This window comes from Palaemon carinicauda, chromosome 8 (genome assembly GCF_036898095.1).
Source record: "Palaemon carinicauda isolate YSFRI2023 chromosome 8, ASM3689809v2, whole genome shotgun sequence".
Classification (NCBI taxonomy): domain Eukaryota; kingdom Metazoa; phylum Arthropoda; class Malacostraca; order Decapoda; family Palaemonidae; genus Palaemon; species Palaemon carinicauda.
Genome location: NC_090732.1, coordinates 142,435,247 through 142,457,993, shown reverse-complemented (window position 1 = coordinate 142,457,993; position 22,747 = coordinate 142,435,247). Strand labels below are relative to the sequence as shown.

The window sequence follows — 22,747 nt, the reverse complement described above, 5'->3', positions numbered from 1 at the left end:
GTAAAAAGCTGGAAATGATTAAATTTTGGGAGGTCAAGGTCACTGTTGAGCAAAATATCCAATTCACGTAATCAGCCATAAGTTTAGACATTGCTGTCACACACATCAAAATGGGTTCATTTTTTAGTACATGAAAATCCACGCCAATTAATATATTTTAAGATCAAAGTCGAGTAAAAGGCAAAGAAATAGGCTGCCGCGGCAGAGGTCTGTGATCGACCGAGTGCTCCTCTAGTCAAGTTAAAAATGATTTTTGTTGATCCAATAGAGAAGAGCTCGGTGTTGGTTACTAAAACCTAATGATGGATAGGATTGAAAACAAAATTTCTAAAAAAGTATTTTAATATTTCTCTCATAGCTTTCATAAACTTTTCTCACATTCCAAATAAACAACATTCTTGAACATCTCATTGAAATGTGTATCATAAAGTACTACAGACAAGAACATCCTTGAATGTTATCACCAAACACTCCACAAATTAACTAAATAAAAAGTAAAAGACTTCAAAATTTCTACAGACCAGTATTTACAAATTTGTGTAACCTACCACAAGGTGCAAAAAGACATCTTCCTTGAGTGCCTAACATTCAGTTCTCTCTCGTATCCCTCGCAAGCTGCTGCTGCTAAACCTTATTTTCCCTTCATGCATATACACCATTTTAAATATAAAATGATAAAGAATAAAAATAATGAAAGATGTATACTTCTGACCTCATTCAGTCTTCACATGACCATCTTTAATTTGTCACGTATTATGACATACCTTTTTCATCTTTGTTTCACTCAAAGGCAAATCACTTAGCACTCGGTGAAGGGAACAAAAATCTAAAGTAGTAGAAAGTACATTCTAATGTATTCATTAAAGTCAGTAAATGCAATTTGCCAGCAGATTTTCTTATTGCTTTGCTAGCAATAAGTGCATAGGAAAGAGCTTTTATTTCTGTAATTACATATGTAATAAACTGTGTGAACTCTGTAGTGCGAGTTAAAATTTCACGATCAAAATGCCATGCAATGCAAATAATTTTTTTCACTTCACAGAGTATGTTAGCCTATATCAAAGGTTTAACTGATCATAGGATTAGTCATACTGCAATTCAAAAATATAAAACATCCAAAAATTAGTCAACAGCTAAAATTTGCTTACAATAAAATAATCCTTGATTTGAACACACACATACCATAATCACAGCAATTGGTAGCTGCTTCAGCTCAGGAAAAAAAAAAAAAAAAAAAAAACTTTGCAAAGCTTTCCTACCACATTAAATTCGTAAATTATGAAATAATAAATAAAAGTTTATACAGACCGTACTTTATCATGAAGACCGCAAGTTATTGAAACATGTCAATAATGCAAGTTTAGATATAATGCTTGCCTCCCAACTATGCAATGTGCTAAAATTATCAGCAGTCCTAAAGTTACTGTTTCTTCTTATGCACAAACGCTGCCAAATCCAGATGTTGAAAGCAATACATGTACAGTACAATAAATATTACTAACTTACCAATCTTGTCATTGAGATGCTTAACTAACCCCACCAGAACTCCTGTTACTAGTAACTTAGAACAGCTGTCCATCATGAAAGACCATACAGCATACAAGATCCATCTGACATAAGCTGCTGCCCATAATATATTGTGATATCTCAATGAAAATCCTAAGGACTGAAATCTATTTTTTTTTTATTTTACACTATAGTCATAAATAGAAACGTATTACAATTAATTCATTTGTAAGATTTCTATTGGGTTAGTTCTATAAGACTAATTGCAAACTTATAAGTAATTTATATGGAATCTGAGTATAATCTCTGGTACAATCTTGTAATAAACAATTTAATAAATGTAAAGCAACCATATAAGGAACACTTATAAATCTTGGACTAAATATGCCACTCGTGCTCATATATCTTAACCTCTTCCCAAAGTGGCAGAAAATGATACATCTTTTGCCACAAAATTATAAAAAGATTACCTACTCTACTTACTGAAAATAAGGAGATCAATACATAACGACCAAACTCCTCACGAAAGGGAATCACATCAGTTATATTTTCTCTCTAGCTCTTATCAACAAATTTTGTTTTGGATACTGAAGCAGCTGTTACTTAAAATGAAGCAGGATTGTCATTATTCAATAATTTGTTTAACTAAACTCATGTTTCCAACCAAAAGTATAGCAAAATTTTCACCGGTCCAAATCATGATAGCATAGCAGAGCTGTAAAAAGAAAAGTAACAAAAATATACTTGGAGAATCACAGTCAAATATTTAGGTGCCTGAAAAATATGAGTGTTAGAGGATGCTTAGGGCAGTGCCAATGTCAGCAATTGCATAGTGAGTTCACTGCAACTTTAATAACTTAAAAATCCTATGTTACATTTATATTAAATGACAAACAACACTACTTTAAATGAGAAATTTCCTTTGGCCAACATCATGGAGCAGCCATCAGCTAACTTAAAAACAGTATACACTATACTATACTTTACTATCACTTTCTACCAACTCAATGTAATTTGGTAACTGTAGCAGCAAGGTCCTAACTCATTAATGCAAGTACTTGAGTGCACAGTATCACTTTTGTAGCTTGGAAAAATACTTTAAAAACAAGAAAATCATAATTAAAAAATACAAACAAAAACTTACATATTGTGAGGAACCCTTTGGTCAAATTCAACTTGTAGGTTAATGCAGAATAATTATGGTGATAAAATTAATTCAACACCCAGTATTTCAGTAGATATTTTAAAATACAAATGAGCTAGTTAATAAAAAGAAAACTGCAAAGTTGATTTCTGATAAATTACTGCCATAAACTTAGTCATAAGAATAAAAAAAAATTAAAAGTTGTTAATGCTGTAAATTTTTTTTTTCAAGCTTAATAATGTCCATGACAAAAACTATTAAAGTTAATGGAACAATCATACTAACTTTAAATGAACTTCAATATTCCTTGGTACTCTACCTATCTAAATACTGTACTTCCAAATAATTTCCTAGGAAAGGAATTTTGATGCATAAACTACCTTTTTGTGTATCTGTTACTCATGTGGCTATGACATTTCGGTACACTGTATTCTAGCCTTTTGAACACTTGATTATAATCACATTACATAAATCTTTATTTTACCAAATTGACTAAACTATGACATGAATTGTTGCACTATGAGAAAATGTTCTGCACTGGGGACAAAGCTTGACATTCATGAAGTTGCAAACAGAAAATTTTATCTTGAACACAAATATCACTTTTTGGAACAAATTGAAACTCCTGGATAAAATGTCCATCAGTCACTTTACAAAGAACATCATCCATTGCCTTTTAAAAATAGCAGAAAAATTCAAAAGGATCATCATTTAATACCTAGCCCGATAACATAAAAAAAAAAGGGGGGGGGGCTGGGTCCTCCTACTAGTATATTAACAGAAAATAAAGCAATGTCGATGTAAAATATTTAAAACTGATAATTTTGTCAATTAAGTTACAAGATCTGGGATCCTTGAGGAAACCAAGCTGTTATCATAAACTCGCAACAGATCATTCTCCTAGGGTGATGACATCTAAACCAAGAAATACGTACCACATAAGTAAATGCAAAAAGTAACTAAGCTTCATCTTTTACTGGTATAAATGGAGTTGACAATAGAATTAATATTTTCATAAGTGTCGAGTAGGAAGCAATGCATAACACAATGCAGATGTACGAACCACAAAGGATTGGCCCTATGTTTACAGATTCTTGTAAATAAAAAAAAGTTAAGGATAGAAGAGGAAGATTATGATCAACTTAAATCTGTGTAATGAATAAGAAGTGCTTCCCAAAATACGACAATAAGTACTCCCAATAAGGATTGTCGACTCTAATTGGCCTAGGAACTAGCCAGTACAAATATGTCACCTAACAGACTAAAAGATTAATACCCTTAATTTTTTAATTTTGCAAATGTTCCATATGATTTCTCATCATTCAAAATTGTTTTACCATTTCAGCACTAAAATTCAAATTTCCTACATTTAGGAAATCTGTTTAGCTTTAAACAAAATAAACATTAGCGAATTTTCAAAATATACTGCATTTCAAAAGTTAAAGCTTAGTGAAAGCAATTACAAAATTAACTTCCTACACTAGAGAATGGAAAATTACCTATTGTTTGATGTAATTGTGATCAACTTAATAATGCACTCAATGTTTATGAAGTTTTCCTTTCCTTACCTTTAAATGTTAACAAAGTAGGAGGTTACCATTCCCCTCTATTTTGATTTAACCACCTTGTAAATTGGAGAAATGGAAAAAATACAAGGCACAAGTGAAAAGTGGATAATTTTGGAAAATATATTAAATGTATGCATATATTCACCATTTGGAGAGAATGTTGCTTGAAAATTTACTCTTCACTATTACAGCCCTACATCAGTAAAAAAAAATTACTAGTTACTAAATATGAAAAAGATGGATAGCCAAATCCTATCAAATACCAACGGGTACTGCCTTGAAACAACTAGTTTTATGCTTTACCATCTCAAAAAAACTAAGAAAATTTGAAGAGAACTCATTTATCAAAAAAGAAATAAATATATATTATACTGTACTAATAAAAGATTTAATGCACCAAACTATACCAGCATATGCTTCTAACTTGGCGAGATCAAATGACAACCGAGGAATATAGACCCCCTTAGGTTAAGAGATCGACAGCCATAATATCTATTTCATGGAATCATTCATCATTCTGCAACAACACAGAACATAAAAATGTTTTCAATGCCAATGAGTTACTCAATCTTTACCACTACAGAGTAATGGTACTTAGAAGTTCCATTGATGAAATTAATTGGCAAAGCTGTTTCAATTAAAATCTAAATTAATTTAAAATGCTCTTCTAATTTTGTTTCCTATTAAAAAATCTGCTACACCTCTGCTACCAACTTTCTTTAAAGACTGCTAATTTACTGCCTTACCAAACACAAAATTTTTTCTTCAAACCAGACATAAAACAGTACCTCAATAAAAAAAAAAAAAAAAAATACTTGATATTCAAGTTTAAAAAAAACTCCATAAAAGAAATTAATCAAATGTTACATTACAGTATTCAAATATTAAACAATCCACTTCATGCTAAAATAACTGTCACTGGCTCCATTAAGGACTTGGTTCATTCTACAATGAATACCCAGGAACTTTTCATGCTAGCAGACGTCACAGTTGCTTGCAACAGAACCAATTCCAAGGGATTTCTCAAACATATTGTACTTCATAAGTATATCAATACAATAAACCATTATCCTCATAACATTTCATTACACAGAGAGAGAGAGAGCTTGGGTGGCTGACTACAGTCAAAAAAACAACAATTGGCATATTTACAGAACCTTCAGTACTCCAAAATGAAAAAGGTTACCCTTTACTGTATTTTGAATTGACTGAGGTCTTTGAAGCAATTCCCTGACGCCGGAGCAATATTATAGTCTCAAATTCTAGAGTTACTTGAGCTTGCCACATCCAGTCAGTGTTTAGACAGTGATTTCACTGTTTCCAAAACATATCACTGACTACTTGTGATCTGGACTTGGTACAGCAACTCCCAAACAAAGTTCTAGAATTCAGACCAAAATATGAGATATAATGCTTTGAGGCCCCTGAGAAGGAAGAATAGGGCCTGCTCATGGACTGTCACTGCTGGCTTCCAAGTACTGAATCCACGCTGGCAAAGGCACAAGATCCAAGACCCGAACGAGACATGAGTTTGATGAGCTGTTTAGTATGTGCCACACATATCTCGAGGGGGGGTCTTCTAGGTAACTGATGAGACTCTGTAAATAAAAGTACTGTATGAGACAAATACTTTACACAAATGATAACTATAATCAAAGCCACTTCTAACTACTGTACTGTACTTACTAAAATAATTTAAAAGGAAAAAATATCCCAAAAATAAAGGGAGTAAAAAACAAATACTGATGAATATATGAATATAATTTTTTTAATCTCACAAATTTACAGGGAAAAGTACACATTTTCCATCATCATCAAAGCAAGCACCACCATAAATTACTTATTCCATGAATAATTGAATTGTAATACTAATAAAATTGGTTATTTCTATACTTACCTAATGTTCATCCTGCTACTCTTGAAGCTGGTTAAATGTCAGTCTTCGAAAACTAAAAAATTTCCTGATTTGTTTCTTTGAAATAGACCTGCTATTTCAGTGTAGTACTGAGATTGTAAGGTGGTTGATGAAAATACATGCGCATGGGTAAGCCAGATCTCCACTGTCATTTAGTCGATAGCCTCTGGACTTCAATAGTCAGTGGGGAAGTTAGGGGCACATATGTGAAATGTCAGGTGAGTATATAAGCAACCGATTTTATTAATAATTTCCATTTAGTTTGATAAACCTCTCCTGACACTCATTTTTGTGACTTCACACTTTGATGGAGGTAGTGTCTGCAACCTCACCATCCTTGTAAACTAAGCGATGGGCGAGCCTACAGGTCTACCTGCTAAGCCATCAGCAGCTATTGCCTAGCCCTTCCTGGTTCTAGTTTCATGGAGAAGAGCATGGGTGCTGATCATATGTATATAATGGTTAGTTTCTAGAGCATTGTCCTTTCCCTTATCTCTGCCATTCATGAGTGACCTTTAAACTAAGTCGTGTAAAAATTTGGGCATCCAAATTGCAAAATTTAACACCAAGCCATCATGAAGGAAATAATGAGATAAAGGAATTAAAATTAAAAATTCCTCTCATACACCCTCAACTTTTAATCTATATTTACACCATCAAGTGACTGGCTAGAAGAGGTAAATAATGTTGGGATTCCAGAAAAGTTCCTCTCAGCTCCAACACATTTATATGGTATCAGCATTCCTGCTCAAACCAGCTTCCCAATATCACATGCTGATGAAGGATGCGTTCATGAATAACAGAAATTCAGGAGGTGGCATTATGAGTGAGAAACAGCTTAGAAGGTTTGACCCTTCCAGCCACCATTCCAAGTCCTTTTTGGCCTTTTTGGTACCAGGATGGTCAAGATGTTGGCACCAATGCCCTTTCAACTCCCACTGAAGTGACCGAAGGTGAAAGCAACCGCTTGGCACTAGGGGCTCCAAGGATTTTAGGTATCCTAGTAGTCTGTCACTGATGTGCCAACAGTTAGGGATGTTGAAGACAGGGGAGCGCCACCTTTCTCTGGCGAAATACCCTATCCCGAGAGGGTAAGATCTTCTCAAGGACCGTATCTATGTCTATATTTTTAAATAAGCGAGTCTTTACAATGGGAACTAATACACTTTTTTTTTTCGAGTCCCCACGATCCCTAGATTGTGAAAAACTAAAGGAGTCCTTCTCCATGGAGATTTATGGGTAGCCAACCATTTATGTTCCATCAAATCATATTCCTTTACAGTTGAAGCATAAACTCTCCGACCAACAGCTCTCAGCTCCGTATAGTTATTTTAAATTAAATCTGACCTGTTAACCATCGTAAGATGATAGGACAACTGCTTCTCTTAATTAGTGCATTTACAATCCTCACTGAACCAGGGTCTGTCTTTCACTTGGTATTTTAGCATACAAGAAAAGATATGCCTATCAATTATGTTTACCAGATTCTCATTCAAGAGAACAACAAGCTCAACACCTATATACAATAGTGACCAATTCAAATGCAAATGATCATATGATCAGCTCCCCAGCCCCTCCCCAAGCTAGGACCAGGGAGGGCCAGGCAATTGCTGCTGATGACTTCCCCAAACCTCTCCTCCCTAGCTCACAAGGATGGTGAGGTTGTAGACACTACTAAAAACCATCATCAAATTGAATGGGGCTCGAATTCCTGCCCAACAGATTGTCAGGCAGGGACGTTTCCAATAGGCTACCACAACCCTTGTGGCTAATTTTTTTCCTCCTTAATGGTTTCAATTGAATAAAAAAAAGGTTGCATACACTACTAAAAACTATCAAATTGGAGTAGGGCTCGACTTCCAGTCCAATAGACTATCCAGGCAGGGATGTTTCCAATGGTTTACCACAACCTATTTTCCTACTTAATAGCCTCAATGGCATGAAAAAAAAAAATAATTACAAAATGTGCACTTCACAAATACATAGACCTAATGACCACTAAAGGTTTAGAACCAAATGCAATTGCAACACTGGCTCCTATTAACTTGTGCAATTGTGTAACATGAAATTCTAGAAGAAAAATTTTGCATTATAGCTACAGAAATATACTTTCAGTCTTGTACCGAGTCAAATTGCTTCTCAAAATTCACATAGATTTGATTTACAGTTCTACCTAATGGGAAGTTGTTGATAGGTTCTAGAGATTACAATTTATCACAAAAATAACTTCATTCTTCATTAGCACTTTAAAAATCACCTAGACACCCTGTAACCCCCAAAAAAGACAATCTCATATTGTCGCTGGTACTATATGTCATTTGATAGTTAATGTTTTTTGACGGTATTTCAAATGAATATGACAAAGTTGGAGGTTATTTCGATTTTCCCTAAATATATAAACCTGAGTCCCTTACATGGAAGAATAATTACAGCATAAAATGGAACATGTCAGTTAAAAAATTTAATGAGGTGTCAAACAACTGGCAGGTAGTTGGCGACTTAGTAGCTGGGAGGCAACCGCCTCCCTACTTGCTCACAGACAACTCACTTTAATTTTAGCTGGGACTTAGTCAGTGGTTAGTGCTGGCAGGCTAGTATATGAATAAATGACACTGTTTTGTATACGGCGTTCCCAGCTTACATTTTTTTCACGTTATGGTGTGGAATACGATGTTTTTTTGTCCCCTCGTTGTGACATTTTTCCCCACCTTACGGCATCGAATTCCAAAACTCAAACTTGGCGGTTTTTACGCGTACGACTGTGCGAGTCACTAGCCTACCATCACACTCATACGTCACTAAGAAGCTGGTCTGCTATTGGTAGGCGTCACTAAGATGCCGATACGCTATTGGCCGAAATCACTCCCACAATGCCTGAGAGAGATGCTGCTTCTCTCTCTCTTCGTTATACGCGCGCTCAGTTCAGAATCTCGTGTGCGTTTCGTAAAGACTTGATCTCGTGTGGGTGCTTGCGATATCCTATTTTTTGTGCATTTTAGTGCTTAATTATAACTTTAATTCATTAGCCATGGGTCCCAAGATTGCTAGTGATGTTAAAGGGAGAAGTAAGAAGTTGATTACTTTGGAAACGAAGCTGGAGATAATAAAGAAATATGAAGAAGGATTGCGCATCGTTACCCTCGCTAGTATGTATGGCTGTAACCAGTCTAGGATTGGTACAATTATCAAGAATAAGGAAGCCATTATTAAGTCTTCTAAAGGCATGACTGTCCTTGCCAGTGGTAGGACCTCAATTAACGACGAGATGGAGAGACTCCTTCTTCTATGGATTAAAGAGAAGGAAATCGCTGGTGATGCACTCACGCAATCGGTAATTTCGCACAAGGCGAGCGCCATCTTTGCCAATCTCATGGAAGCCCAGAGAGACGGCGGAAACGAAGGAACGTCGCAGCAAGCCCCCCCCCCAAAAGTTCAAGGCTTCTCATGGGTGGTTTGATTGCTTTAGGAAGAGGACTGGTATTCACTCAGTCGTCAGGCATGGAGAGGCGGCCAGTTCTGACAAGAAAGCAGCAGAAAAATTCCTCAAGAAGTTTGAGAAAGTAATTAACAGAGAAGGCTACATTCCTTAGCAAGTGTTTAACTGTGATGAAACTGGCCTTTTCTGGAAGAAAATGCCCCGCCGTACATATATCACAGCTGAAGAAAAGAAACTTCCTGGCCATAAACCGCTGAAGGACAGACTTACGCTCGCATTTTGTGCAAATGCCAGTGGGGACTTAAAAATTAAGGCCCTACTGGTATACCACTCAAAGAATCTTTGTGCCTTCAAGGCACAAAATATCACGAAGGAGAGGCTCTCTGTATTTTGGAAGTCTAATGCCAAGGCCTGGGTCACGAGGACCATATTTATTGAGTGGATAAACGTCTGCTTCAGTCCTGCTGTCAAGAACTTTTTAGAAGAGAACAATCTTCCTCTCAAATGTCTCCTGGTACTGTACAATGCCCCTGCTCACTCTCCTGGCCTCGAGGACATCATTCATCCTGACTTCTCCTTCATCAAGGTTCTCTATCTGCCACCAAACACCACCCCTCTCCTCCAGCAAATGGACCAGCAAGTGATTGCCAACTTTAAGAAGCTATACACGAAGCATCTGTTCAAAAGATGCTTCAAAGTAACCAAAAGCATTCAACTCACCCTCTGTGAATTTTGGAAGGGGCATTTTGACATCGTTCAATGCCTGAAGATGATCGACAAAGCTTGGAATGAGGTTTCACGGCGCACCTTGAACTCCTCATGGAAGAATCTGTGGCCAGCTGTTGTGGCAGAACGAGACTTCGAAGGTTTCGATCCTTCAACCGAAGACGAGGCTGTTGATGATCCTGCCCCTGAGGGTGATGTTGAGGAAATAATTTCAATTGGGAGGTCCATGGGGCTTTTTGTCGATGAGGCTGACGTCCATAACCTTATCGAGGAGCACAGGGAGGAGCTTACGACTGAAGACTTGAAGGAGTTAGAGGCAATGCAGTTGACCATCATTCAAGAAGAGCACAGCTCTAGTGGTGGCGAGGATGGGGAGGAGACTGAAGAAACGACATCGGCAGAAATAAGGGAAGCTATCGGTTGGTATGAAAACCTTACGAGTTTCATTGAAAAGAAACACCCAGAAAAACTTCACACAAGTCGTCTTATGGAGAGTGTTAATGACAAGTGTATGAGTCATTTTAGAAATATGTTGAGGAATAGTCAGAAACAGGCTTCATTGGATAGATATTTCTCCAAAAGAGAAGTGTCAGAAAGCAAAGATAAAATAGTGAATCCCCCCCAAAAAAGTAATTTTTAAGTTCTAAAAAAAGAAATCATAAAAATAATTTCAAAAGAGAAAAATGATAAAAAAGAGCATTTTTAATTTTTGAGTATTTAATAGTAAGAATAAATTTATTATTAAGTGTACATAACACAATTAGCATTGATACGTTTTTATATCTACCGTCTCCTCCTCCCTCTGCCTCCACCCACTACCAGCTCAAGTCACGTCACTCCAAAAGTAAATAAAATTTAATTTTTCCTTTACAGTACTGTACAGTATATAATAGTATACTGTAGTGCAGTGCTTACTATACTATTTTGTTACATACTAATTTTCAATGTTTTTACCTGGGGTTTTGCACGCATTAGCTATTCTATTGCCCGCCATACGACATTTTCACCATACGATACCAACTCTGGAACAGATTAATGTCGTATGGCGGGGGCCTACTGTAGTTAAGGAAAAATACAAATTCCCTCCAAATTAGTCATTTGTTCCCACACATACCCAAACCCTTGTCCCTTACATAGGATATTCACCCTTATGTGCAAGAAGTCCCCGTTCCAACTGGCTGGTAAATTATCCTGAAAACTCCCAACTCTTCCATTGGAATTGCTGAAGAGTTAAGGATCTTGGCACCTCACGTAATAGAAGTTTAACAAACACTTGATGGTACACCGGCATGAAGGGTTCTCTAGAGCTGAAAATATGTCTCGTAAGACTTGGCCAAATGTTCATAATGAAATTGCGTATGTCCTTACAAATGGCAGAATTATGATACATGGGTTTGCCTATCTACGTCATGCTTCCCCTCGTAAAGGAGCGAGGGGAAAAGACTACTATACTTATGCATAGAACAGCAACATGCTAAGAGGGGCTTAACTGCACTGAGATCCAGTTCCAGCAAGCAAAGACACTTAGCACTTGATGCGGTACCCCCCAAGAAAGGGGAAGATTGAAAGGAAAAGAAGAGGCCAGTCACTTTTTACTTTCATCCCAGACTTAATCACAACCTTTGCCCTGATTCGGAGCTGATGGTCCTGTGAAAGGAGCCGAGGTAATTATACCACCTGTTGTGCTGCTACAATAGGCCCTAGAGAGAATGTGTCTAGGTACCTGTGGATCACATTCCCCAGGTAAGAGCAGTAAACTTCGTTTGATGTTTCCATACCCCTGCCTCAAGAACCTGTGCTACAGAGAGATTCTTTTTAAATGTCAGTGAAGCAGCTTCCCACAAAATACTTCTAATTCAATGTGCTCTGGATTAAGGTCTTCCTAATGAGGAAGAGGGAGGTGAAAGGGTACAATCAACGACCTTCCGTAACTATGAAAAAATGGTGTCCTTTATAACTTTCTTCTTTACCCTACCTGTACTAATGGATAGGTGTTGGAGCTTTTGTGTGATTGCTTGAGTTTGTTTGAGATAACACATCAGAGCAATCACAGGATGCAATAGCGACTGATCAAGATCATCGGGTACCTATAGAAGACTAGTATTGTGAAAAAACAAAAACCTAAGATCTAGAACCGACCGGTTTTGGGTTTTAACAACACACGTGAAAAGACAAAAACCTAAGATTTGGAACCGACCGGTTTTGGGTTTTAACAACACACACAGGGATGAAGGTGAAAAAGGCTTGCCTCTAACCTCTTGAATAAGTGACATTTACAGAGAGACCATGCAGCTAACCAACAAGGTTTTTTAAAGTAAAAAAACTTTTTAGGCAAGATCTCAATCTGAGGATTGTCCCAACAGTTTATTTTGTAAGGGGCCCTCTTCAACGAGTACAGAACTTTCACTTATGTTTCATGGGGGGAGGTCTCACTTCGACTGGAGGACAGGTTTGTTTGAAACTTCGCATGAGAAGAAAGATCTACGCCCTTTAGTCGAAAGACTAGGTTTCAGGCTGAGTGATAGCTTTTTACTGTTGAAAGAGTGTTTCTCCATGCAGAGATTAAGTAAAAATTCAGCTATGAGAGGAATAGAGGCTCAGAGACACACCACTCCTATGATACCGACCCAAGAAGAAGGCCCACTTAGCCTGATACACGGACATAGAGGAACGGCGAAGGCACCCAGACATCTCACGCACAGCTTTGCACAAATAGCCTTTTCTGAGAGGAGATGCTGGATGAAATGCATGTGCAAAGCCAAAGGGATCCCACTGATTCATGGAAGATCCTGGCATGTGGTTGGCACAACAGATCGCGAAGAGGTGGCAATTTCCCCCAGGCCCTATTAGCAGAAGTAGAAGGTCCGGGTACCACTATATGAGGCCATAAGCACGAGTCAGATTGAGGTTGGGCATTACTTGAACTCAATTCATGACGCTTCAGATGATGCAAAAGGGCGGGAACACACAGGCGTCAAGGCCGTACCACGGGGCTGGAACATGTTCTTGAACGTGGCTCTTGGGACTGGAACTGAACGCAGTAAATTGGGACCTTACTGTTCAGCATCGTTTCTGGAGTTTGCAGTTCAGCGACATAGCAAACAGGTCTATTCTGGGCATATCCCACAAGGTCAGGATCTGTCTCTATCCGCAGGCTCGAAGATCATTCTGAAGCAACTACTCAAGTCCTCCAGTTCAACTTCTCCATTTACCGGAAATGAAATGAGCTGTCAGTGCCATCGAGTATAGATCTGCCCACTCCAGAACTTTCACTGCTAGTTGACAGAGGGGAAGTGACACGGTACCACCTTGTTTGTTGACACTGGCCAAGGCAGTGGTGTCGCTCATCAACACCACCGAGTGACCAGAGGGAGAAAAAAAAAAGTGCTGAAGAGCCAAGAACACTACCTTCAGTTCCAGCACGTTCATATGACTCTGGTGATGACCATCAACCTGATACTATGTGCTAAAGGAGGTGTGCTCCCCAACCTTCAGTGAAGAGAAGGAACTGGTTGGAGCCGTCCAACCACCAACAAAGTTATCTTCTGGCCTCTTCCTTATTGACACTAGTGAGAGGGGGCTGGTTGATATGTTGAAAACATTGCCCTTTCAATTCCCACAGTAGAGAATGAAGGTGAAGACGACTGGTTGGCACCAAATGTTCTAAGAAAATTCAATGTCTCTAAGGAGTCTCTGTCAGTGATATGCACACAGACAAGACTGTTGCAGTAAGGGGAAAGCAACATCTTTCAGGCGAGACAATCTATCCTGAGATGGGAATATTCTTCTGAGATCTGCGTCGATGTCCATCCCGAGGTAGGTGAGTTTTCATGAGGGGCACTAACACAGACTTCTTTTGAATCACCATGATCCCCAGATCGCGACAAAATGAAAGTCTGTTTCGGTGAAGTACTGTGTTGGCCAATCGTCTACATAGGGTGAAGATCTGTGCGGCTGTCGATAGATAGAAACAAAGCCTCTAGCACTGGTATACTTTGTCCGCAACGACATCACGAAATTTCCTGGATGAAGGATGCAAAGGGATCTGAAAGTAACCATCCTTCAGGTCGATAGTGGTTATGAAGTCCATGGACGTTATTGCTCATCTAATCATGACTGTGGTCTTCAAAGAGCCCTTCCTTGCAGAAACCTGCGAATCTACCTTCCGTGGCCAAGATAGACCATGGAAGTTCCCTACTCATTTACCCTGCACGCTGAGATTTCTTGGCAATTCTTGCAAGCCTGGGATCTTTAGGGCTGGAAGACCTCTTAGGAAGGGTCTTATATAGTCTACACTCCCCACACCAGGAGGCTGCAGTCAAGAGGAGTGGGGCTTGTTGCGTGAGTGTCCTGAAAGGTCAGAAACAGGTATCGTTTCAACCTGTGCAGATGTAACTTTCGAGTCTTCTTTCCTCCATCTCTGAAATACAGGCAATATCTCTATGGGTGTTATGCAACAATTATACATCAGGGAAATCTCCCTGGGGAATAGACTCGTCTGTGAGTCCACTTTCTGCTGTCTCCTCCGAATGGAGTCACTTGCGGTCTATTCCTAACAAGTCTTCTTTTGGCCAAATCGATAGGGACGATTTGCAGATCAACGAATAACAAAGACTTTGGTTTATATTATTTCTCAACTTATTCTAAACATCTTCGTAATGAATATGTGCAGGAACAGGCTTCACTACTACCAGGACCACACTAAGAGACACAATAGGGGTTACCTTCCCCACCTCAGGTTGTCTAGAGGAAGCATGACCAGTGGAGACATCTTCAGGTGGCTCACAAAAGGCATACTCAAATGCGGGTTGCACCCTGGCGAGCAAGAAAACACAGCAGAAGTGTTTCTAGACGATGTGTGCCTATTGCAAGACGCACGTTCAACAATAGTGTACTTAGGAGAAACCATCCTGGATAAGCGCATCTAGAGGGAGAGCAAGCATAGTGGTAAACTTGGGAGAATTGTATCATCTGGCTGTGCGCGTTGAGGAGTAGCCACTACGAGACTCGTTTATTGTCAATGTATGCTTGTACAAGGGGAGCGCATCTGGATGAGGGGAGTACAGGTGAGGCACGTTGGGCGAGGGGCTTCTAGGTGAGGTACGTTGGGCGAGGGTCTTCTAGGTGAGGCATGTCTGATCGAGGCTCGTCTGGTCGAGTCCATGTTGGGGTGAGGCTCAATGGGAGAAGGCGTGATCCTGAGTCCTTTGTCTGTAGGAGGTTGAGGTGTGATGAGAATCAGAGCGGTGAGGTGATCTTTCTCTGAAGGAGGTGCTCCTTGGCAAGGGGTGTCTAAAAGAAGCATCTCTTGGAAGCCTAGAGGGAGTAGACTACCTATGAGAGGCAAGTCTACGACCCTCCTCAGGAAGGGGGGGGGGGCAGAGGTTGAGTAGTAACCCTGTAAGCATAATCAAAGAGCTATGCTATGAAGGAGAGGTCCTTCCATGATGGACAGTTTCATGCAATCGCTTCCAGGATCTTGTATTTTCTGACTTTCAGTGACAAGAAGAGGCAGGACATTGCTGATGGAAAGACCTCGGAGAAGTCTCTTTCTGAAGGCTCTGAGGGTGGAAGAGAGGCCACTGCAAGCACAGACGCAGAAGGGCCGACATCCTTTTAAGGCAGAACTGATGGAGATTGCTGCTCGTATCCAACTGAAATGGCATGCTTTGAACTATCCTACGAAGGAGAACCAGTCAACACCACGGAAGGCCATAGCAACTGCAAGGCGTCACTCAACTTAAAAGCCAATGGCTCTCTCTGAGGTTGTTGCCTCCCAGCTACGTACTAGGTCCCAACTATTGGGCAGTTGTTTGAAACTTTGTTACATCTTTTAACTTCTGTATTCTAGCTAGCTGATATCCTATGTAAGGGACCAGAGTTTATATGAGTAGAAACAAATTATACATTTAAAACAGTAAAGAATATAAAAAAGAAAATTTAATGTACATTTTTTTTTCTATTATTGTGAAAGTGAAAGTAAGAGAAACTGGTAATTTAGAGGAGTGGAAGTTAGTAAAAGAAATTTTTTTTGGAATTGCAAGTGATGTGTGTGGCAAGAAGCTTATTGGAGGCAGCATGAGGAAGGGCAGTGAATGGTGAAATGAAGGAGTGAAGGTAAAGGTGGAAGAGAAAAAAAAAGGCTTTTGAAGAATGGCTACAGAGTAATAGTGTAGAGAAGTATGAAAAATAGAGAAAAATGTGGAAGTAAAGCGCAAGGTAAGTGAGGCAAAGAGGGCAGCTGACCTGAGGTGGGGTCAGAGATTGGGTCATTCATATGAAGAGAATAAGAAGTTTTCGAAAGAAGTGAAGAGAGTAAGGAAGGCTGGCTCAAGAATTGAAGAGACAGTGAAAGATGGAAATGGAAGGTTGTTAAAAGGAGAGGAGGCAAGGAAAAGGTGGGCGGAATATTTTGAAAGTTTACTGAATGTTGAGGATAATAGGGAGGCAAATATAATTGTTGTTGCAGGTGTTGAGGTGTCGGTGACGGGAGATGAGAATGAGAGATTACAATAGAGTTAGTGAGGAGAGCACTAGATGAAACGAGAGTATGAAAAGCATCTGGTATGGATGGTGTGAGAGCTGAGCTGTTGAAGGAGGGGGGTGTGACTGTACTTGAATGGTTGGTGAGATTGTTTAATGTGTGTTTTGTGTTGTCAATGGTACCAGTAGATTGGGTTTGTGCATGTATTGTACCACTATATAAGGGTAAGGGAGATGTGCATGAGTGGTGTAATTCAAGAGGTATTAGTTTGTCGAGTGTAGTTGGAAAAGTGTATGGTAGAGTACTGATTAATAGGATTAATGATAAAACAGAGAATGCAATCTTAGAAGTACAGGGTGGTTTTAGAAGAGGTAGGGGTTGTATGAATCAGATTTTTACAGTTAGGCAGATATGCGAGAAATATTTAGCAAAAGGTAAGGAGGTGTATGTTGCGTTTATGGATCTGGAGAAAGCGTATGATAGAGTTAATAGGGAAGCAATGTGGAATGTGATGAGGTTATATGGAGTTGGTGGAAGGTTGTTGCAAGCAGTGAAAAGTTTCTACAAAGGTAGTAAGGCATGTGTTAGGATAGAAAATGAAGTGAGCGATTGGTTTCCAGTGAGAGTGGGGCTGAGACAGGGATGTGTGATGTCGCTGTGGTTGTTTAACTTATGTTGATGGAGTGGTGAGAGAGGTGAATGCTCGAGTGCTTGGACGAGGATTAAAACTGGTAGACGAGAATGACCATGAATGGGAGGTAAATCAGTTGTTGTTTGCGGATGATACTGTACTGGTTGCAGACGTGGAGGAGAAGCTTGGCCGATTAGTGACAGAATTTGGAAGGGTGTGTGAGAGAAGGAAGTTGAGAGTTAATGTGGGTAAGGTTATGAGATGTACGAGAAGGGAAGGTGGTGCAAGGTTAAATGTCATGTTGAATGGAGAGTTACTTGAGGAGGTGGATCAGTTTAATTACTTGGGGTCTGTTATTGCAGCAAATGGTGGAGTGGAAGTAGATGTACGTCAGAGAGTGAATGAAGGGTGCAAAGTGTTGGGGGCAGTTAAGGAAGTAGTAAAAAATAGAGGGTTGGGCATGACTGTAAAGTTCTATATGAGAAAGTGATTGTACCAACTGTGATGAATGGATTGGAGTTGTGGGGAATGAAAGTGACGGAGAGACAGAAATTGAATGTGTTTGAGATGAAGTGTCTAAGGAGTATGGCTGGTGTATCTAGAGTAGATAGGGTTAGGAACGAAGTGGTGAGGGTGAAAACGGGTGTAAGAAATGAGTTAGCAGCTAGAGTGGATATGAATGTGTTGAGGTGGTTTGGCCATGTTGAGAGAATGGAAAATGGCTGTCTGCTAAAGAAGGTGATGAATGCAAGAGTTGATGGGAGAAGTACAAGAGGAAGGCTAAGGTTTGGGTGGATGGATGGAGTGAGGAAAGCTCTGGGTGACAGGATAGATGTGGGAGAGGCAAGAGAGCGTGCTAGAAATAGGAATGAATGGCGAGCGATTGTGATGCAGTTCCAGTAGGCACTGCTGCTTCCTCCGGTGCCTTAGATGACCGCGGAGGTAGCAGTAGTAGGGGATTCAGCGTTATGAAGCTTCATCTGTGGTGGATAACGGGGGAGGGTGGGCTGTGGCACCCTAGCAGTACCAGCCGGACTCAGTTGAGTCCCTTGTCAGGCTGGGAGGAACGTAGAGAGGAGAGGTCCCCTTTTTGTTTCATTTGTTTGGTGTCTGCTACCCCCAAAAATTGGGGGAAGTGCCTTGGTATACTGTATGTATGTACGATTGTAAAAAAAATTAACATGAGGTATGACTACAGTAATACCTTGAGATAAGAGTTTAATGCGTTCCGGGACGAAGCTTGTATCAATTTGCTCGTATCTCAGATGAATTTTACCCATATAAAATAACTAAAAAAAAAATTATTCCGTTCCCACCCTCTGAAAAAACACCTAAAAACAATATATTTCTGTGGGAAAACATGTTTTTAATTGTTGTAATTAACATTTTACACTCACAAAATGACAAATACCTATGAACTGGTTATGATGCTCAATAAAATGTAACATTATTATGGAGTTCTTACCTTCGAGACAGATGGTAGCGGCTAACGGCGGTGTGTGCGGAGGAGGAGGAGGAGGGAGAGAGGACGGGGAGGAGAGAGACTTGACGGCAACACATTTGGTACGCTACAGTTTTGTAACACTGCGTAACATAACCTCAACTTAAATGAAATTAGCAACTTTAAATTTAACTTAAATGAAAATAGCTTACTGTACACACACTTAAAAATAAAATGTTAATCTTACGTTACACTAAACTTAATTCTAATTTTGTTTTAATTTTGATTTTTTTACTTTCTTCTTCTTCCGGCTTGGCTCTTTTTGCTTCGCTTTCATCTTCACTTTTTGGCGGCCTTTTTAAAAGAAACCTATCTAAGGATGTTTGCTTTTGTCTCCCTTTCAAAATGTTGCGATAATGACGCAAGCGTCGTCACAATAGGCCAACGCACGACCACAGGCCGAGTTGTCCGGATGCCTCTTTTCCATAAAATTAGAAAACTCCTGCCACTTCGCTACCATGTCTTTGATTTCTGCCGTAGAAAGGGGGCCCTCGTCTTCCACCACCTCCTCGCTACTGAGCTCCTGCAACACTTCCGAATGTTGCATATCCTGGAGCTCTATCAATTCTTGTGTCGTGAGCTCTTCCTGATGCTCCTCGACAAGGTCGTTCACGTCTGCCTCATCTACCCCCAGCCCTATGAACTTTCCAAGAGAGACGATTTCATCCATCACAATAGGTCATCAGGGTCTGTTGTATCGAACCATTCAAAGTCCCTCACAGCGACGGAAGCTGGCCACAATTTCTTCCATGCTGAATTAAGAGTTCTTGTGACACCCTGCCATGCATCGTCAATAATTTTTAAGCAATGGACGATATTGAAATGTTCCTTCCAAAATTCACGAAGGGTGAGACTGGTGTTATCTGTGACATCAAAGCATTTCTTGAACAAATGCTTCCTGTACGGTTTTTTGAAGTTAGAAATAACTTGTTGGTCCATGGGCTGGAGGAGTGGCGTGGTGTTGAGCGGGAGATAAAGAACCTTGATGAACCTAAACTCATCAAGAATATCCTTTTTGAGACCAGGAGGGTGACCAGGGGGCATTGTCAAGGACTAGGAGACATTTCATGGGCAGGTTTTTCTCGGCCAAATATTTTTTGACTGCCGGACCAAAGAACAGATTAACCCATTCTGTAAAGAAATGCTGCGTAACCCAAGCCTCAGCGCGACACATTGTTATTTATAATTTTTTCAACATCACTTGCAGTTTTTCTTTCAAGATCCTTTGGCTCTTGAAAACACGTGGGTTTTCCGAGTGGTGCACCAGCAGTGGCTTGACCTTACAGTCACCGCTGGCATTGGCACACATGGCTAGAGTTAACCGGTCCTTCGTGGGTTTATGGCCCGTACTCTCTTCTCCTCTGCCGTGATGAATGTCCTCTTGGGCATCTTCTTCCAGAAAAGGCCAGTTTCATCACAGTTTTAGACTTGTTGAAGGATGAAGCCATGTTGGGCGATAACTAAGGCAAAGGTTGAGACGAAGTCTGCCGCGGCTTTCGAGTCGGAACCTGCTGCTTCCCTGTGCCTAACAACCGAGTGTATCCCAGTCCATTTTTTAAAGTTATCCAACCAACCACAGCTGGCTTTGAAGGTTTCCTCTGGCGTCAAAGTCTCCCCTCTCTCGGCTGCTTGCTTCCCTTTCAAGTCATCATAGATTCTGCTGGCCTTTTCACATATGATCACCTCGGTCACGCTACCTCCCGCCAACTGTTTCTCCTTTATTCATAATAAAAGAAGCCTCTCCATCTCGTCGTGAATATCATTGCGCAGCTTAGAAAGGATGGTTACTCCTTTGGAAGGCTTGGTGCTCTTTATAGCATTCTTCTGCTTGAGGATGGTACATATTGTCGATGTACTCCTCTCATATTGGAGCGCCAGCTCAGTCACTCTTACGCCACTCATGTTTTTTTTTTATTATTTCATGCTTCACCTTGATTGTCATCATTCGCTTTTTCTTTTCACTACCCTTGTTTGCACTCGCTTGCTTTGGACCCATTGCTTATTCACCGAATTCTGCGCTGATTAATGCAAAAAACCCGTAAAAAAACAAAACACTACGGCCGATGCTCTGAGATAAACTTTACGCGATGGAGATCCGACGGGAAAGACCGAGCGATGCTGTCCTAGTGAGAAGCCTCTTGCACACTCGGCCACCTGGCGGCCGCATAGGGAACTACCTCATATCTCAAATTTTTTTCTTGTATCTCAGGACAAAAATTTGCTCGGAACTTTCCTTGTATCTCAAATTTCTCATATGTTGGGACACTCATATCTCAAGGTATTACTGTATAATTATTTCTTTATTTTGTGCGTGTATATCCCATAGTTGCCTCTGCTGTTGATTTCTCAATCATCATACCTAATTGACAGTCACCAATTTTTAACAGTCGCTTCTGTGGCATCACCTGAATCTATACCATCATAAAGTATGAATCACCTAAATCGTACAGTTTGCCCAAAAAGTCTTTGATCATAAAAAAAAAATTAAGAGAGAAAACAAGTTTTAAACTCTTGACTATCTTACCTAAGATTGCAGAGTTTAAAGACTGACAAACTGGTTCTCGTTGTAGAGGATCTAACTGCCAACCTACCGGACTGTTCCATGGATCAGTATATGCAAGAAGACTAAATGCATTCTGAAAGTAAAGAAAAAATATTAGTTAGGTTACAGCAGTAGTACAACACATATTTAGCTATTAACAATACCAATAATGTAAAAACAGAAATTTCAAGAGTAAATTTGGAAACCAAGTAGAGTAAGAGTCTTTAACAGGCCAAGCCCAATTAATTGGTACCGCTCAGCCAAGCTTTATTTATTCATTACTCTGAAGTATCAAATAAACGCACCGGTACATTAATTAATTTTTCAAATTTCTTCCCGCCGGTACACTCCATTTCCACCCAGTACGCTTATACTTTTTCACAAATCTTCCAACCAGTATGTTTATTCAATACTACGTATCGTACCGGTGGGAAATTATACAAGTACAATTTTTTTTATATTCTTAGCTGAAGTAGCAATCGAGATCTCAACTCGTAACGTACATGTAGGTCAAGCAGAAGTCGCTCTCTGAACACTACGTTACATGCGTTGTTTCTATAAATAGACGTGCTTTCCCTTCAACAGTGACAACTACTTATGTATATCAATTGAATGATGTCATGTCGCAAGGGGATAGGATCATATTTATAGCTAACGAGGTCATTTCAAGTGCAGCAAAGAATTTGTGTCTGTTTTTAAACGTCAATTATTTCATGCCAATTTATGATTTAAATGATGTTAAATCACACTTCTATGTAAGATAATCCCTTAGGAGTTTACAGGTATGCAAAACGAACCTTATATCCGAGAATAAATTTACTTTGAATAACGTCTAACAGCGTAAGGCTATCGGAGGCGGCTTAGGTACAATAGATCCGAGTCTTTGGACCCTGACGATTATGAAATTTAACTCGTGTATGCTGTTCACACGAATGTATATTTTCATCATTAGGAGGTGACAAAAATTACAATTTGATACATTATTCAGGACGGATGGCAAATATACCGTATTTCCCGTGTCATAAGACGCACCTTTTTTCACGAAAAATTACCCCCAATATCACCCTGCGTCTTAACACTAAGAAAAAGTTGTAGAGGGGAGTTTGACACACCTCAAACACCAAACTATTGACTTAAAAGCACTCAAACTCACGAGAGATAGATTATAAACCTACAATTATCATTCATATAATATAAATTTATTAGTTTTTATATTGCACTTCATTTAATGAAGTACAATAGCAAATTATTATTTTTTTTTTCTTTTTTTTTTGGTAATCAGATGATGACTCGC

The 22,747-nt window shown here is 39.5% G+C and overlaps 1 protein-coding gene across 1 annotated transcript in view; it reads right to left on the bottom strand.

Moving 5' to 3' along the window:
- Positions 1-1,667: 1,667 nt before the first annotated feature.
- Positions 1,668-22,747, bottom strand: part of LOC137645998 (ran-binding protein 9-like) — a 218,945-nt gene continuing 197,865 nt past the window's right edge. Inside the window, exons 11-12 of the mRNA XM_068379128.1 lie at positions 21,436-21,547; positions 1,668-5,816 (exon numbers count right to left, since the gene is read on the bottom strand). Coding sequence (XP_068235229.1) covers positions 5,677-5,816; positions 21,436-21,547 — 252 coding nt within the window. The 3' untranslated portion in view covers positions 1,668-5,676. The remainder of the gene's footprint in view (positions 5,817-21,435; positions 21,548-22,747) is intronic.